Source organism: Bacillus rossius, chromosome 11 (genome assembly GCF_032445375.1).
Source record: "Bacillus rossius redtenbacheri isolate Brsri chromosome 11, Brsri_v3, whole genome shotgun sequence".
Taxonomy (NCBI): domain Eukaryota; kingdom Metazoa; phylum Arthropoda; class Insecta; order Phasmatodea; family Bacillidae; genus Bacillus; species Bacillus rossius.
This window is the reverse complement of record NC_086338.1, coordinates 4,740,703-4,760,148: the sequence shown is the minus strand read 5'-3', so window position 1 is coordinate 4,760,148 and position 19,446 is coordinate 4,740,703. Positions and strand designations below refer to the sequence as shown.

The window sequence follows — 19,446 nt, the reverse complement described above, 5'->3', positions numbered from 1 at the left end:
TATATATATTTTTTTAATGGCATACAACTTAGCTTTGGCTACATTTTAAATCCAACACTTCTGAATTGGTGTGATTATCATGATAACTGTAGTAACCCGAGTGAGAAAAAAAGAATTATTTCCTCATGGTACTTACAGACTAGAGTCTGTTAGTAAATATGTGGTTGCAGCAATGCATATAAGGTCTGGCGGATATGATTTGTGTTTTGACATGCCAGCAATTGGAATCAATAGTTAAAAATTAGGATTGTAACAAAAAGTTGGGAAAATCAACATTTATAATTAATAATCAGTCATACAAAGAGTAAATTGCGAATTTATAACTATAATAATGTACATACTGTGTATGACATGACACAGCCAACTGTCTGGTTAGCTAAGTGTGGTAAAGGGACTGAAGTGGCACTATGCTGGGTTGGTGGCTCCAGCCGCTGGTCGGTGCCGAAGCTCTAATACCCTCCCGATCAACAACATTACTTACGTTACTTAAAAAGCTCTGGGATGTTTAAACAAGAGAACTGGAATGCTACTCCCACCCTACCCTATTAGGGCGCATATGTGGGAGGGGAACGCGAGAACGCCGGCCGTAAGGTCGGAATAATCTGTACGACATGACACATTTATTTCGACAACTGTATCGGCCAATAACCAAGTCATTCACCATTATGATTATGGAGCTGGTGTGCAGACTCCTCCTGTTATGTCGACGCCACGGTCTAAGAAGGGGAGGTCTGGACACTCGCCAGATAAAAGTGACTACTTATCGTCTCCATAGTTAGTTCGACGTCCGCTATTCAACTCTAGTGCTAGGTGTCTTGCGGTGGAAATATATCACTAGACGTTATTATGAATTTGTCAATTCTTTTGAAAAACAAACAAGAGGTAAATAATACATATACGATACAACGATAGTTAAAAATCTAGAGGTGTAAAAGTAACGAAAAAAACGTACCCGTATGTATTCGTTACTATAACAATTAGTACTCGTTACTTTCGTATCGTTACGGTACTCGTTGCTTCTGATACCGCATAACATGCTATGTTATGTTACAGCAACGATACGAGTCGTATTGCGTACGCGTACAGTATGACGTCGCGTAAATAATAATAAATCGAATATTAACAGTTAACAATATTTGATAATTAACAGTTTTTGTTAACCAAGAAACAATTAAATCTCATTAGAGCGGCTTTATTATATTATCTCTTTTCAGCTAAGAACAAAACAAAAACGTGAAAATACGCGACAATAAAAAACAAAAACATACATACCTATTTCTAATTTGTAAAAAATTCTTTCTTACGTTTTTCTGTTCCAATATGAAACTTTGTCTACACACACAATACCTTTAATAAACAGTAAAAAACTTCGACGACGAATTTTCAAATTATACTTTACTTAATAAACAAACATCGTTCTTTGTAACGTACATTTTAAAATTCATCGAATAATAATAATAATTTCACTATATTTTAACATTTAAATTTAAAGGGTGAATCAAAGTACATAACTTGGCTGATTTACGTATTTGAATAAGAATAACAAACCTGCATTTACAATACATTATTTTCTACACAAATAAGTGCCATCGTCAGGTATTGTAATGTAAATTACAAACTGCGATTACTTCTAAACTAGTTGGAATTTCGTATCTCCGCCTTTTGAAATAACAAAGGAAAGTTTAGAGCACTGAATAAAAGTATTGTGGGATTATTATTATTTTTTTTAAGGAAGAGACCGCACTCGTTTTGCAAATTTTGTATTTTAATAAATAATGGTGTATTGTCAAACTACTTACAAACAGGTATTATCAGGGTTTTGCTGGTCATTAATAAAATTCATCATACATTACATTTTTAAAAAAGTCGGGCCTATACAAAAATAAGTAGGTATTCTTTAGACTACATTCATACAAATAATAAAATTTAACTTACTATTCCAATGACGTTTCCGAACTGATCGTTGTGATCCTTTTATGTGAGAATGTCGTCTTCCACAAAATGTTTTTCGCATACATAATGGGATCTTTTAAGGACAAACTTGTCTCGTGGAATTGCTTTCTGCCACAATTGCCTAACATTGTCATCATTGGGAACTCGGAATATCGCATATTTCTCGCCCGACTTTGCCTGATAATTTGTTTTGCATCCAGGTGCAACACAATGGTTAGGCATTCTCACAATTACAATAAAACACGCTTATTCTCTTTACTAACAATCAATGCTCCTTGCTCACAATGAAGTTCCTGTCTTCCCGCCAATGCTAATGTGGAAACAATACTATGCAACTTAATTTAAGTACCTCATTTATGAAATAATTTCCAAACTTATAAAACAAAAGCACATCCAATTTAATACTGTATCGATATATGGAGATTAATGCATTTTTAACATTTAAATGAAAATTTAAATTATTATTAAGATGAGTTTTTCATAACAACAAAGCTTAAAATACCACCGCAGAACAACCAGCGCTACAGGTCAGATGGTGGAGCGGAGCGGAACTACGGAGACATTAGGTGTGCCACTTTTGCATGCTGGCCTGGTTGGGGAGTGTCCAGACCTCCCCTTCTTAGACCGTGGTCGACGCTAATACTTGTACTTCAACACGCTGCCCACGTCGATGGAAGGCAGATAGCTGACCCGCCGCCTGAGATGGCGCACGTCACAGCAGTAGGTGTGGCCGAGGGTCGCCGAGTGCTGCGAGGCGAACTGCCAGCCGTGGTCGCGACACGAGTCCTCGCAGAGCCGGTCCTCCACCCGCAAACCGCCCTCCAGGAACGGGTCGTTCAAGGTCACGAAGGCAATGGCCGCCCTTGCACTTGGGTCGTACACCACCTGTCAGGCAACACCACACAGCTCGAATGTCTCCAAGATAAATGTGACTGTAATAATGCAGAGAAACATTCTTGTGTGAAAGATTTATTTTCCAATATATTTTATTTGAATTGTGGATAGAACTGTCGGCTAGGCAACCGTTCGATGTAATTGTGTGTGTGCATGCATGATGGTCGCTGTTGCCTTGATGACGTCGACGATATGCAAGGAGAACAAGGAGAAGAGCTTCCTCGTCGGAGTCCATGACCAAACTACTTTCCTCTGTGGCGCTTCTCTGCAGCTTGTTCCTTCGCACGCACCGCCCGGGTGGCGACACTCAGTGGCGCACTCGGTGGCTTGTTCATGCGACCGTGTGGTGCCACACAGCGGCGCGACAAAGTGGTCCCCGTGCAAGGGGCCTAAATAACTTGACTTATTAGCTATGCTTGAACAAAGGTACATTTTTAATGCTAAATTATAAAAATTTAAAGGAATGCAAACTGGTGTAACTAATATGACGCATTTTAGTTCTTGTTCCTCCCCCTTAACTTTACTATCACTGAATTAAGATAATGGGGGGTTGCTGAATGGCAGTTAAGCGTTCTCAGTCTGATACAGTCCAGCTCTCGAACATCAAAGTCAAGCTGCTTGAATTAAAACACGAGCGGCCTAAGCAAAGGGTATAACTTTGTTAGCATTAGTTCATGGTATTCTACACCTCATGGAATTGCTACAATGGTTGCAGGAAGTTAGAAATCACCACATTTGCATACATTCAATATTTACTCTCCATTGATGAAACGATTACCTTATTATGCACCTTATGTTGTTAAAAAATAGCATTCTCATTCTATCTACACTTGTCTATAAAATGAAAAAAGTGTTAAATTTAATATTCAAATTACTGGCAATAGGTATAAAGAAATTCCTTGGAAACGAATAATTAAAAATGTATTCAGCTTGACTGTACCTTCCAGAGAAACTTGGGCACGGGCAGCTTGCGGGTGGCGCCGCCGTGCAGGTAGACCTCCTGGGGCCGGCCCTGGTGGTCGCGGAGTGCCAGCACCCCGCTAGTTCCCGTGAACACCACCAGGTCGTGTTCGAGTCGCTGCGCGAGTCTGCGCACTCGGTCCTCCACGTGCAGCCAGTTGCCGCGGTTCACGCTCTGCCACTGGGGCGCCACGTTCGCGTAGAAGAAGGTCGCATTCTGGTAGGCCTGGGGCACACACGTCATATCACTCTTAGACCAGGGTTGCCAATCAACAAGACTGCAAGAAGCAAGAGTAGAACATTTTCAAATAATATAGTTTTCAAATGCAAAGGCAAAGCAAGCTTTGATCAGCTTTGCATTTATTATGGACTTGCATTTGTGCAATAGTCACAAAAACTTTTAAAATTACAGAAATTTTCATTAATCACATGCATTACATTTTTAATAAACTAAATCCTGCATAGTGAAAGAAAATTACAATTTAAAAACCAAATTATTAAAAACTTAAAATTTTTTCATGAAAAGCATTAATTATGAAACTTGGACCAATGAGGAAAATAATTCTACAGTATGATAGATTTAATATAAGATATCTTCAACTCAGTGTTTTCAAACCTTTCATAGTTTTATGGCTTTTCTTGCACATTGCATCCTTCTACACATGCAGTTATTGTGAAGTTAATGAATCTCGTCTAATGCTGCTATTAGCTAAATTATTTAACGAAAGATAAAGTAACTAATGATTTGCCCTTATTATGCAGTAATGAACTTCACTCAATGAACACTTCAGAACAGACCACCAAACACAACAGGCTGCCAGATGGTCTGAGGATCGACAATCTAAAAACCATCAGATCAGAACATCTACATGTGTGTAGAATTATTTTTCAACATAGGATATGAGTGATATGATAAGTCTTCAACAAATGCATAATAACAACTGGATTGTTTTCTGCACATTCGGGCCGACATCACTACATACTATTACACCGGTGCCGGAGCACAGGTCCTCATAGCTTTGGTGAGCAATGAACATGTTCGAAGTGGTTGTTCTCTCCCCTTCCCACCTTCAAATGCTTGTATCCTACTTGTATTTCCCTTTCTCTGGAGTAGGGAATAGCTGGACGCAAGCGCGGATTAATTTGGCCTGTCTCATCATCCGCTCGGTGCCTCCCCTCCTCTTCTTGGCTTACTCTCGACTTGGTACACCCCCTAACGAGTAGCTGGACCTCAAGGACCTTGTCTGGACTTCCTACCGCATACTTGTCGCAACCTAGGCCTAGTTGCCCATGTACAGTGTATCCTGTTCCTTGTATTGTATTTGTCTAATAAATGATGGCTTTTTGAAGGGGCGCCCGCGAGGGTACCCCACCTTAAAAAAAATTGGCCTGTATTTAAGCACGCGCACTGCAGCTGTCTGTCTTTGGAACACAGTCGAGTAGAGTATTCGTCGACGATGGTGTGCGGGGACGGTCATTGGCAGGATTAAGCGGTCTTAGTTTCGCACTTATGCGGGGTATCAGATGGCGATACCTTTTCATTTTCAGTTTTGCAATCACAGTGTGTTTGGTTAATTGTGCTTCAGCTGTCATCATCTATATTTTTTTTTTGTTTCAATGTGTCTTGCTTTGAGCATTTTTCTTTGATTTGTTTGTAGATGCATAGTGTGTGTACCCATGATTAGTACCTTCACTTTGCATTTGTCTGAGATTTTTGTCCATGCCTTCGATATCGCGGCATATACCAAGGGTGCTTTCGAAACTTCTTTATCTATCTCATTAGTTGTCTGTTTGTTTTATCTTTGTTAGCAGGTTTCAAACCTCTTCTGACGAAAGCAACCATCGCCGCATCACATATAGATCTAACCAAAGATGGTGGGGGAAGCCTGGTGGTCTGATGGATCTCCCATTCGACTTCATGGCAGTCTGCCTTCACAGAATTGATCTGAAGACAGCCCTTAACATTTCGAACACATTCCAAGATCACTAGACTGTCTATGTGTAAGGGAATTTCACAAAACTCCATCGAGCATAATAACTTAAATAAGTCTGGTAGAGTCTGTTTTCTTGCGAAACTTTAAATCTGTTCACCAAACAATGGTTTAAAATTGTTTAAAAGTTTGGGAAGTGTACAGGATCACACAAGAATAAAAAAAAATATATTCGGAAAATTTCCGGTAGTGTTTATCGAAGCTTTCAAAAAGAAAAATTTTCTAAGGACAAGAGAAGAAGGATATGAGAGGAAAATGATTCCATGTCTTCTAACAATGATAGACAGGGTAACATAATATTATGGTTGTTCATACTAGCTTCTGAAACCTTTTAGGCTCATAAATTTCAGCAGAAAAGAGAATGCATACCTTGAGTATGAAGTCTGCTGGAAGCGAGAGTGCCTTGAAGCCCAGTAGCCTCATTGTTATACGAAGAACTAAAAAAATATAAACCTGAAGCATGAAATCTGCCCGGGGCACAAGGTGTCGTCATGTGAGAAATGACTTCGACGTGCAGTAGTGTGCCATCACTTTGTAGCTCTGTAACCTCATCACTGCCAGCAGAAAAGAAAATAGTACCTAGAGCACAAAGTCTGCTCGGGGCGCGAGGTGTCGTCATGTGAGAAATGTCTTCAATGTGCAGTGGTGTGCCAGCACTTTGTAGCTCTGTAACCTCATCACTGCCAGCAGAAAAGAAAATAGTACCTAGAGCACAAAGTCTGCTCGGGGCGCCAGGTGTCGTCATGTGAGAAATGTCTTCGATGTGCAGTGGTGTGCCAGCACTTTGTAGCTCTGTAACCTCATCACTGCCAGCAGAAAAGGGAATAGTACCTAGAGCACAAAGTCTGCTCGGGGCGCCAGGTGTCGTCATGTGAGAAATGTCTTCGATGTGCAGTGGTGTGCCAGCACTTTGTAGCTCTGTAACCTCATCACTGCCAGCAGAAAAGAAAATAGTACCTAGAGCACAAAGTCTGCTCGGGGCGACAGGTGTCGTCATGTGAGAAATGTCTTCGATGTGCAGTGGTGTGCCAGCACTTTGTAGCTCTGTAACCTCATCACTGCCAGCAGAAAAGGGAATAGTACCTAGAGCACAAAGTCTGCTCGGGGCGCCAGGTGTCGTCATGTGAGAAATGACTTCGACGTGCAGTAGTGTGCCAGCACTTTGTAGCTCTGTAACCTCATCACTGCCAGCAGGAAAGAAAATAGTACCTAGAGCACAAAGTCTGCTCGGGGCGCGAGGTGTCGTCATGTGAGAAATGTCTTCGATGTGCAGTGGTGTGCCAGCACTTTGTAGCTCTGTAACCTCATCACTGCCAGCAGAAAAGAAAATAGTACCTAGAGCACAAAGTCTGCTCGGGGCGCCAGGTGTCGTCATGTGAGAAATGTCTTCGATGTGCAGTGGTGTGCCAGCACTTTGTAGCTCTGTAACCTCATCACTGCCAGCAGAAAAGGGAATAGTACCTGGAGCACGAAGTCTGCCCGGGGCGCGAGGTGTCCACGTGAAATGAATGTTTTTAGCAAGTAGCGGTCCGCAAGTGTCCTGGAGCCCAGCAGCCTCGTAAGCGTGCTCGACACTGTGGTCTGCTTGTAGAGTCGGGCGATGGCAAAGCCATGGTGCAGCGAGCCAGACTCGAACCCGGGCGTGCCATCCGAGGCCTGTCGCCCACCCAGCGCCGCCCCATGCAGCACGTGCCGAGTGTACAGCGTGGAGACCTGCAGCGAGTCGTGGCATGCTGTGATGATGTCATGGAACTGGTCGCCAACCTGCAACAGTAACTTCCCTCAACACAAAGAAAGAGTGCATTGCAGGAAAGCAGAACCTGCAGGGTTTTAAGTACACTTTAAAACATTAGATGTATAATATTAGTAGTCATAAAATTAAGTCATGCCAGGTAAAGTAATTGGTTCCATGACATGAGTCACAAAAGCACGATACATTATTGTTCATGTAGAGGGTATACTTGCAGTAAAAAAAATATTTGGTAACAAACAAAAATGTTTTGTCGATATAGACCCTACTATGAATTTTGGGTTGCAACAGATAATTTTGTAGTGACCTTAAAAGTTGTTTATTATTGACAGCATCATCTCATAACTAAATTTTTTTATATCACTCCAAAAATGGTGCTGTCTATAATGATAAAACCACTGATTTGGAGGATATATCTTTTTTATTTTTTATTTCTGTATCTATCATAAATAATAAGGGTGAAAATATAATGCGAGGATGGATAGTTTTTGACCGATCATATTAGTCAGTGTCCCAGCAAAGTGTCTCTATAGTGGCATCAAGAAAAACATTTCACCCACTTCCTTACGAAAATAAAAATCGTGATAGAGAAGCGCCTTCCAAATTAACATTGGTAAAGGACAGGTTCTGGAAAACGGTCTGCGTTTTAGGTTACGGCTGTATCCCAACGAGGTAGTGCTTATTCGCTACCTAATACCACCCAATATTGTAACTGTTAAAGGATGCTAAAAGATGGCGTCTGTGAGGTCCCGGACTGAAGCGGAGACTGGCCTTGAAGCCCAGACGCACGAGCGAGGCGCCGCCCGGCCCGCAGGGTGTGTCCGTGGCCTGCAGCGACGCGGCGAGCCTGGAGGCGCACTGCAGCTCGCGCAGGGTCACTGACCTCCCGGCCAAGGTCACCGTGCTGCCGTGCCGGCACGCTACCTCTACTCGCTGCTGCCCCAGCCCGACCAGCCGGTTGCGGCGGCCCGGGCACGCCACGGTCGCCGGACCGCTGAACAAGATGGCGGCCGAGGAGTTCCGGCGCGGGCCGCCGCGCGGCGCTGCCAGCCGCCCGTCCACCAGCAGCAGCGGCTCCTGGACCGCCAGGTCCCTGTTCACGTCCACGGAGCAGCCTGCGACCGACAACTATCTCACTGCGAGGATACTGTCCACCAGTGTTTGTTCAGAGCACATCCATCAACCATCAGGTGTGGTGGAATAATATTTCCATAGTGTTTTTAGTGTTGCAATTTGGCGCAGGTGTAGAAATTGCTTCAACTACGTCACACAGTGGCGATGGGTGTGATTTACCCTCCCCACCCCCCCCCCCTTTTTTTCCAAAACCCTAGAATAAAAATAACTGGCGATATAAAAAGGACTTTTCAAGACGTCAGAAATGGGTTAAAATAACCTAAGGGGCTAATACTCCTCAAAATTTTGGCCTCCACATTTAACTGGGAGATAGGTATATCTTACTTATCTCCCCCCCCCCCCCAAAACCCTTCCAACCATCCTCTTACTTATCCCCCTCCCCCCAAAATGTCGCCCCTCCCTTATTAAAATTCCTGACTCCATCCGGTTAGTGTTAATGGGAATATACTCATCAAATTTATTTTATTTAGGTGTGCACATCTTGCAGTACAGAAGAACTAACCTTGATTGAATTTATACTTTACCAACTGTATTTATAATATCACTCCAGTCATTTTATTATTTAATTGCTGTTAATTATTTGCATGCAAAATCAAAGTTAGTTTTTTATTATGCCAAGTAAGTATAACTTCGCGCGAACATAAGTACGCGCACCAATTTTTTTATTATTCCTCGTGTTAATAGCATGGTAAAATACACAATCTAACTTCTAATTGCACTCACGAACTTTATGCATGAGAAAAATATTTAAACGTATTTGCGCAAACATTATCCGCCAAAGAAATTTGTTTTTTTTTTTTCAAATGTTTTCTTTACGTCGCGCAGTCACGAGCGGGGGCTTCGCGGCAACGGGACACTCGGGTGTTGGCAGGCCTACTCCGCTCCTGGCTCCAAGCGATGCCAGTGATGCGGGGAGGACGACAGAAATGTATCCCCTCGGAAAGGGTACCTTTCAGGATTTTCTGTGCAATGACACAGCAGAAAATAAACTGAAATGTACCCTTTCCGATTTCTTAAAATGCATAGGCCTATTATTTTCTGCTTTAAAATTGTGAAAGTTATCCCCTCTAACCTAACCTTACCTAACCTAACCTAAACTAACTTAAACTAAACTAACCTAAACTAACCTAACCCTAACCATTCCGAGGGGATACATTTCCAGTCCACATTTCCATTAAAACCGAAACATTTTAAGACATCGGAAAGGCTACTTTTCCAGTTTCTACCCAGCTACACTACCGCCACCAAAAATACGAAAGGTGCCCTTTCCGAGGGGATACAGTTCAGCCCCCCGCAGCGCGCATCACCCCGCTCCCAGCACCTGCGCGCCAGGAGCCGGGAGGCACAAGCGGCTATGAGCCATCGCGTCCTCACGACACGGCCGTCTCTGCAGCGCGCAGTGAAAGAGGGCGTCCCGTCCAAGGGCGTAGCCAGGGGGAGGGGGTCGGTTAGGGGTTCAAACACCCCCCCCCCCCCCCTAGCACCAAATCTTTAATTAATTTATTATTCATCACTCAAACAAATTTCATATTAGAATTTTTACCATTACAATATTTAAATTTAGGATCCGAAAACTGCTAAAATAGCACTATTTTACACCTTAAAATCCAAATTTTTCCGGGGGAGGACCCCCGGGTCCCCCGCTTTAATACAGGGGCGGGGGAGGGGAGGACCATGTTTCTTAACACCCCCCATACACAAATCCTGAATACGCCACTGGTCCCGTCCCGTGTAACCAATACATCACTTTTCACGAGTCAGCATTCTTTATAACGGTTTTTTTGGTAATTTTAAAGAGAAAATGGTTTGTCATACTAAAAACTCAGACAATAGTAGTCTTTTAGTACTCCAACGTTAACACATAGAAGTTTTTGACGTGACAACGTCTAATAAATCATGAACGCCGGTTGCACGCACGAAAAAGTGTCCCACTACGGATGTCCCACTACGGATGTGTCCTGTTTGCTCATTGTACGCATGCGTGGAATCTCTCTTCATGCTCATTGTACGCATGCGTGGCATCTCTCTTCCACTCGATTGGAACAACCATCGATTTGACTTTTCAATCATATTTTCGTCGTTTGAATTATTATTATTATTATTATTATTATTATTATTATTATTATTATGTAATTTAACGATCGTCCACCGATTTTCAGCGCAATCGCTACGGTTATTTAAAAGTAATGTTGAATATTAAAATACGTTTTGAACCAACAATGGTGTTTTACAGTTACACATAATAATTCAAATAACACCCGGGATTATTTGCATAATGTTTTTAAAAAAATATTGTATCACATTATAAATAAGTTTGGTGTTTTGGGATACGTATTTGTTATAAAATCGTGTTATAAAAACGAAATTATATTATTCCCCTACCGTAAACAAAATTTTTATAATATATAAAATCTGAAACTATCTTCAAATATGGCCTCGTGGGCGTGCGCTAAACATCACTAACTCCCACTCCAAAGGTCGTCGGTTCGAATCCTGGCAACTGCGAATATTTTTTTTGTACTTGTAAAAATAAATACGGCGCACGCAACATTTCAAAAGTAATAAATAAATTTTAATTAATGAATGCAAATAAAAGTAAATTTATTAATTTAACTGTAGATTTCATTTCACTCCTTCTTTGTATCCATACAAAAAAGTGATAATTCAATAAAAATGATTCAATTTTATTCATAAAAGTATGCAGAGGTAGATTTTATTATACAAAAGATAGAAAAATTTTAAATAAATTTCTTCCTCAAAGAATATACCTAATATTTTTAATGCCTAAATGGTTTAGTTGCAAAAACCTATTACGGCCCAGTCTCAGGCTGAATATGATATTTCCTTTTCTTCTGGATCAATCATTTCATCAATGTTTTGTTATGACGTCATGTAAACTATCGTCCGTAAACCGACTTTACAGACAACCAATTTTTCGACTATATTATATGATGTGAGTCACGCGTAGTTTCTGCTTCTGCACTAGAATTCGCTGCCGGAGCAGTTACGTCGACTATCGAATTATTCGTTTTGTGGAGCGAAAAATAAATTTATTAAATGAAACTGTTCCGATAAAAATAAAAACTTGAAAACTTACTAAACCCCGGCTTTGGACCTGATCTTCGACAATGAAACTTAATAAATACTTCATATCTTGTTGAATTCACAAAAAAATCGGTTGTCTGTAAAGTTGGTTTACGGACGATAGTTTAACGTGACAACGTCATAACAAAACGTTGATGAAATGATTGCATACTTTTATGAATAAAATTGAATCATTTTTATTTTAATAATCAAAGAATAAATACTTGAAATTATACAAGGTATCAGATTTTTAAAATGCAAGAATAATTAACCTTTATTGCCGAAATTGTTGTAATAAGCAATGAAAACCACATTAACTATTCACTTCACTTTATAAACAGTCGACGAAACAGTTCACGTATAGATAACTTTTAATTAATTTTAAAAACTGGCGTTTAGCTATAAAGTTTAAATATAATTATGAAAAAGTTTTCATATAAATAAACTGTAATCAAATATCTATCATCAATTATATGAATCACCATAATTTTTTAGTCAATTGTAACATAACCAATTATTACTGCACTCGCCGACCGCATAACGGAACACAGCGTAACGGAACAATGAGCGTAACGGGACACAGCGTAACGGAACAATGAGCGTAACAGGACACAGCGAAACGGAACAATGTGCGTAACGGGACACTTTTTCGTGCGTGCAGCCGGCGTTCATTGATTTATTTGACGTTGTCACGTCAAAAAATTATTACCATAACGTTTCCCTTTGTCGCTATATCCCTGTGGCGCCATCCGCCACAAATGATCGCACCGTATTGACACATTTCCTTCCATACGACTTCCATTCCATTCCATTCACGAAATTACTTCTACGAAATGCCGTATAGCGAGATATAACATGCTGACACATTAAAAAATAATATGTATATGCTAATTTCCTTATAAATTTTTTTTAACATAATAAGGGACAACAAAAATAAGTAAAAACCATATCACAAAACAAAACTGTACAGTTATCGCAGTAAACAAGCGAAACTATTATTCAAATAGCTATTGAAAAAAATTACAGAAATAAACGTAACCGTACCAAAATACCAAGTACATTTACAAACATCAAATTAAGTGTCCAGTACAATAGTTAAAATATATTTATAATATATTTTGGCATAGTGTTTCCTTTTGTAATTCCTAGTTTTTAGTGCATTAATATAATTATATAGGGAATAAATATTGGTTTTATTTAAACATGTAATTTTGTTTTTGACGTGACATCGACTAATAAATCGATGAACGCTGGCTGCACGCACGAAAAATTGTCCCACTACGGATGTCCCACTGCGGATGTGTCCTGTAATTTTTTTAAATTTTTTTCTTCCTAACCTAAGTTAAACTAAGTGTATTGGGAGGGGTCCGGGTTAGGGAGAGACTCTAAGTGCGTCTCAGGCCGAAGCCTATACGCTCTAATCATGCAGGGGGTACCATGCAGAGAAGGGAACATGCATATGTGCTAAGGAGGGGGATTGGCCAGCCATGGCAGCAATTGGCGCCATGACTAACTCCCCTCACTTGACTATACTAGACTATACTAGATAAGTTGGGCCCAGGTAAAACCTGCATAGACACAGGGAAAACCCTGGGCACTGACATGCGGGATGCAAAATTCATGCATTAATAGCAAGCAGGTTGGCTACGGGAACAGAGGGATGGTTCTGGAAGAAGAGTTGGACAGAGTAGAAAGTCACTACTTAGCAAGTTTGGGAGGGAACTTGGACTTTTTGTCCGCATTAAACTTTATTTGGTTGGGTACTGATCTTTAGGGGGCGACTTCGTCGTTTCCCGCCTGGCTGCCAGCTAGCCTGGTTTTGAGAAGGGGAAAAAAATTTGTTTTATGTATATATATATATATATATATATATATATATATATATATATATATATACACGCTCAGGCTTATATACATATATATACACACGCATACATATGGTTGGTATGCATGTTGTGTGTGTGCGATGTCACACTAGTTGCAATGGTAGCTGGTATTCAAAATCTCATGCCATCAGAAACACGACCGTCACTGCAGGTGAGGCCTGCAGGCGAGCATGCCCATCAGGCATAAAGAGTCAGCCCTAACCACACAGGCAGTGGACCTCTGCATAAGTCAAAACCTACACCTGCGTGCCTCGGACCATTTTGAATTATTATAATCATGTTTGGTTATTACATAATCACATATTTAATTGTCATGTATGATAATTAGGGCGCTTATGTTCTTAATTTACTTAACTTATAACTAAGGGGGTGAAACCTTAAATTTATATTAAATTAACTTTTACTTATTATCGAGGAGCTGCCAGCACACATGTGTATTGTGCGCGAACTTTGTTTCATTTGTTATGCACACACTGCCCTTAATTATGCGGAAGCATAGGCAGATTTGTTTTGCCGGCCTGCCACGAGTCCGTGGAAGGCCGGCGCGGGAGGTACTGAGCTGCTCCGCCGCCGATCCATCATATTGCCATCCGGGGCAGTTAGTGTGTGCGAGACCAGAAACCGAAGTTTCTATAACTCGCTTAGTGCATTGTAAATCAGGTGCACCCCACACTTTTGTAGAATCACTTGGATCAACGGGCAGGGCGCGTGTCTTGAGGGATAAGTTTGGCACACGGGCCTGTGTGTGCGCTGGTATGTCGTGTAATGCTAGAAAAAATTACGTGTACCTAATTCGGCGGGGGAGAGAAGCTCCCCACCAGCTAGATCGGCTAACTGGCGTGATGTAGTGTCGTGTTGGTGTGCAATAGAGGCTTGTCGGTGTGCTGTAATTTCAAGTGACCTAGTTAAATTCGGGTGTGGCGTGTAGTGTAAAGCTGTGCAAGCCGCTCCTACGAACCCCTGGGAACACAGAAACATGCTAGGGTAGTTAGCCCATTATTGCATGTAACAAGGTAGTTCAGGCCGTCACTTCACACAGGCATATCATCGTGTGGTCGTGTTGGTGATACGGTAAAAGAAATTACATAGATTAGTAAACACCTGGCCGCCTTAAGGACCGAACTATTGCGTTCCAATATAGTTCGGTCAAAGTTAGGCTAAACCAGTATTGCTGTAGCTAGCCCCCTGGCTGTTGTCTTCTAAACCTGAAAAATAGAAAGTGAAATTAATAAATGAAGGTCGTCCTATTCTATTATTGTTCGAGCAGAGAGATGCCCTCGTCCAGTATTTTTTTTTTATTTATTTAATTTTTTTTGTTTTTAATTTTTATATATATTTTTTATTTTATTTTATTATTTTATAAATTTTTTTTATTTTTATTTTTTTTTATTTTTAAATCTAGACTTAAAGCTACTGTACAAGCCCCCAGAGCCCTGCCCTGACAGGCATGCATGCCTCTCGGCCCGGATCCCCAGCGAGGGCTGGGGCAGCTACCTCTGCCAGTTCACCTGCATGATTCTGCCTTGACAAGGTGCTACGACATGTGTGTGGATTGTCGCGCGTGTTGTAGTGGTGTGGCTGTAAAATGTTACGTACCCCGGGGAAGGGAAAATTAATTAGGTGATGATGGATTTACGGAACTAGCTTTTTTAATTCAAAATCCCATGCCTTTCCGAAACGCGGCCGGCACTGGAGGTGAAGCCTGCCAGGCGGGTCTCGCCCTTCAGACATAGGGAGTCAGCCCTAACAACACAGGCAGTGAATCTCCCGGGAGCCAAAACCTACACCTGCGTGCTTCGGACCATTTTGAATTAGCTAGGAGAGAGAAAAATGCAGAGAATGTAAGAAATTTAATTTGCTATTATTAAGTGGTGAGCTATAAGTGTATTTTATTGTTATGATTCAAAATCCCCTGCCTTTCCGAAACGCGGCCGGCATTGGAGGTGAAACCTACCAGGCGGACCGCGCCCTTCAGACACAAGGAGTCAGCCCTAACATCACAGGCAGTGAACCCGAGGGGGCCGCACATACCTGCGTGCTTTGGACCATTTTGAATCGAAAGAAGTGGAGTTAATGATGCTGAAGTTATTTTGTAGCTTGTATTTATTTATTTTTATTGTTGTTATTATATATAGAAATTATAATTGTTTCACAATTCAAAATCCCATGCCTTTCCGAAACGCGGCCGGCACTGGAGGTGAAGCCTGCCAGGCGGGTCTCGCCCTTCAGGCATAGGGAGTCAGCCCTAACAACACAGGCAGTGAATCTCCCGGGAGCCAAAACCTACACCTGCGTGCTTCGGACCATTTTGAATTGTATAGGCCGTGTAAACTTTAAACTTTAAACTGTAGGCTCTGCGCGGTGTGAACACGCCCGGAGCTGGAATGCGACTGCCTTGGTGTCGGGAGAAAAAAACAGTTTTGTTTGGGGGCCCCCAGCGCCCCGACCAATCAGAGAGCTTCTAGGCCTGTGATTGGCCGGGGCCCCGAAAGCCCCCGCACGAGGTGTTCGGAGAGCTATTTTATGTAATTTAAAATTTATTGAAGACTTTTTTTAAAAACTGAATCCATGTCGCTTTCGTTTTGTAATAATTATTGTTTTAATTTAATCGAGGTTTTTTATGTTTTCGTTGCTCGGACGGGTCGTAAATCGCTATTGAATTTATCAGTGCGTTTTCGTGCTGTGGTAAATCTAGGTACATTTTATTATTATTCTTTGATATTATTTCGCGGATGTACGGAATTTTAAGTGCGTTGTGAATAGTTTCGTTACTCGTAAATCTGTTACAGTCTAAAATGGCCCTTAGGAAATTATTCTGTTTAACTTGTAGCCGATTTATATGGTGATTTGCAGCATAGCCCCAGACCTCGCAACCATATAGCAACTGCGGGCGTACAATTTGAGTGTAAAGTTGGAGTTTTTTCCTGCGTGGTAAATTAGGTGCTTTTAACATTGGGTACAGGCTTCTTAAGGATCCTGTTGCAATGTTTGTTGCTCGAGTAATGTGTTTGCTCCATAGTAATGTCCTGTCTAGCGTGAGTCCTAGATATTTTGCCTGTGAAACATTAGGAATAGGTTGGTGAAAAATTTCTAGTTCCCTGTCTGGTCTGCCTCTACGTTTTGAAATTACAAGCGTGGTTGATTTAGCTGCATTAATTTTAATTCGCCACCGAGTGTAGTATTGCTCAAGTGCAGTTAGCTGCCTTTGGACGCATACCATGGCATATCTTAGGTTACCAGATTGTTTAATTATGGCTGTATCATCCGCATACATCTGTACGTAGGCGTTTGCATGCGTTATGTCGGCTGTGTAAATATTATAGAAGAAAGGAGAGAGTGGGGAGCCTTGTGGCACTCCAGCTGTAAGTTCGCGAGTAGTCGATTTAGCCCCGTCCAGAGCAACATAAAAGTTACGACGCCATAGATAGTGGGCCACCAGGTATATATATGTGTCTGGAAAATTGAAGTTTATTAATTTTTGAATAAGACCCGGAATCCAGACTTTGTCGAATGCTTTTTCTGCGTCGAGCATTGTCATTACTGTGTAGGCTTTAGATGGGTTATTAAATCCGTCGGTAGCATCTTCAACGATTTTAATTAAGGGGTGGATTGTTGAGTGACCTTTCCTGAAACCAAACTGAATGTCTGGAATCACGTCGTGTTCCTCTGCGTGTGTTTGAAGGCGCGAGAGTAAGGCTTTTTCAAAAATTTTACTCATACTGTTTAGAAGACTTATAGGTCGCCTGTTTTCTGGGATGGCTGGGTTTTTCCCTGGTTTAGGAATTGTGATTATTTTTGCAAGTTTCCAGGAATCGGGGTAAGTTTTGTGTGTTAGTATTGCGTTGAATATCGCCAGTAAATATTCGAGTGCCTCGAGAGGGAGTTTTTTAAGTGTTTCGTAATTTATTGCGTCCGTGCCGCCTGATTTGTTGTTCGGACTGGCTTTAATTAGCTTTAAAAGTTCCCTTAACGTTATGGGTTCAGGAACAGACTGCGTGCCTGTTTGTAAAAAGTTATTTACCGCCTGTGTTGTTAAAGTGAAGTTTCTGTCATTTACGTCTGTGTTCGGGGAGAATTGTTTCTCCAGTAGGTCTGCGACTGCGTTGGCCTTGTCTTCTGCGATGTATTTAGCCCCGGTGGCTGTTATAATAGCTGGGGTTGAAATAAATTTTTTGTTGCCGCGGAGCCTGCGAGATAGTTTCCACATTTCCTGCGGTTTTGTGGCTACTTCGTTTATTAAGTTTCCGAATTGATTTATTTTTTCCTGTTTTAATTTGCGCTGTACGAGATTATTCAGTCTGTTGTATTCGTTTCTGGCTTCTGTTGTGCGGAGCCTTTGTGCTCTGTTTCTGGCTTGCCGCCTAAGAGAAATGTAATAATCCAGATCGGGGTAGTGTGTTCGAGTGAACTGCCTTTTTGTTTCAAAGCGAGAGTGTTTTTAATGGCATTTTTTACTGTGTCCGTGAAAAGTTTTACGTGTGGATTTATTTCCTCGGGTGAATTTATTTCGGGGGGCTGATTTAGGGTGTCTATAAGTTCTATCTTAAACCCGTCCCAATCTGTAATCTTTAGTTTATTATTAAAGAGTTGTATGTTGGATGTAGCATTAAAAGTTATTTGTGTTAGCACCGGTAAATGATCGGAGTTTAGTTCATCTAAGGTTTCTGTATTTATCTGAGCGTTTGGAATGTTGGTTAGGGCTATGTCTAAAATTTCTGGGGTGCCACCATTTACTGGATAGCATGTCGGGGAGTCAGGCGCAATAATGATGTAGTTTCCTGCAACCGCGTGGCCGTGTAGAATGTTCCCGTTGGCGTTTGTTTGGGTGCAGCCCCAGTCAGTGTGTTTGCTGTTTAAGTCTCCTGCTATAAAAAATTGATCTTCGACTTCCATTAATTTATTGAGGTCCTGTGGTGTGAGTGGGTCTTGTGGCGTCTTGTATACCGCGGACATGCAAACATGCGAATTATTATTACGGACGTTTATGCTGGTGGCCTCAATGTGTTGTAGTCCATTTATTGTTATCGGGTGGTGGTGAATTCCGTGTTTTATTAGTATGGCTGTACCGCCGCCGTGGAGTGCGGGGCGGTCTGTTCTGTATATTGTGTAGCCGCATATGTACGCTCGCATGTGTGGTTTTAGAAAAGTTTCAGAGATGAAAGCGACATCGATTCCGTATACAAAAAGTAACTGTTCCAGTTCATATATTTTATTTTGGAGGCCGTGTGCATTGAAAATTAGGACCTGTAAAAGCTTCCCCGGGTTCTGTGCCATTTTAAGGTGTAGCGAGATTCAGGATTGCGGATAGTAAGATCATCTGTCGCTTCGATGCGTCTGTTTCAGCTCGGATGGCGGCGTAGTGTGGCGAGAGTGTAGCAATGAGCTGTGAGAAATTGCAGAGTTTCAGAATCTCTGCCAGCTCGAATAGATCACCGACGGTGTTACCTTCTACTCTGTTCTGCGCTGGAGTGTGTGTGGTGCGTGGTTCCTTCACGGCTTGCGAATATTTACGCTCCGATCGTGTCAGCTCGGTGGTTGTTGTTTGCGGCTGTGTCTGTGGCTTGTTGACCACCTAGGCGCGCGGCTGTGCGTGAGCGGGGCGGGTGGGGGGGAACTCCACCTGGCTGTGCGTGGCTGGCGGTTGTTGTTTTGTCTGCGCCTGTGTCTGCACGGATTGTCGCTGTGACCTACTCGTGACCATTTTCAAAAATACTGGACACTGCTTCCATGCTGCAGTGTGTCCCCGCACTTTACAGTTAAAGCAGAATTTATCTGCGTCGTCAGCTTTCGGGCA

General features: G+C 41.8%; 1 protein-coding gene across 1 annotated transcript in view; it reads right to left on the bottom strand.

Annotated features, from left to right (window-relative positions):
* Positions 1-296: 296 nt before the first annotated feature.
* The window catches only part of LOC134536537 (uncharacterized), a 55,400-nt gene continuing 36,250 nt past the window's right edge, over positions 297-19,446 (bottom strand). Inside the window, exons 3-6 of the mRNA XM_063376269.1 lie at positions 8,320-8,663; positions 7,260-7,562; positions 3,788-4,033; positions 297-2,838 (exon numbers count right to left, since the gene is read on the bottom strand). Coding sequence (XP_063232339.1) covers positions 2,590-2,838; positions 3,788-4,033; positions 7,260-7,562; positions 8,320-8,663 — 1,142 coding nt within the window. The 3' untranslated portion in view covers positions 297-2,589. The remainder of the gene's footprint in view (positions 2,839-3,787; positions 4,034-7,259; positions 7,563-8,319; positions 8,664-19,446) is intronic.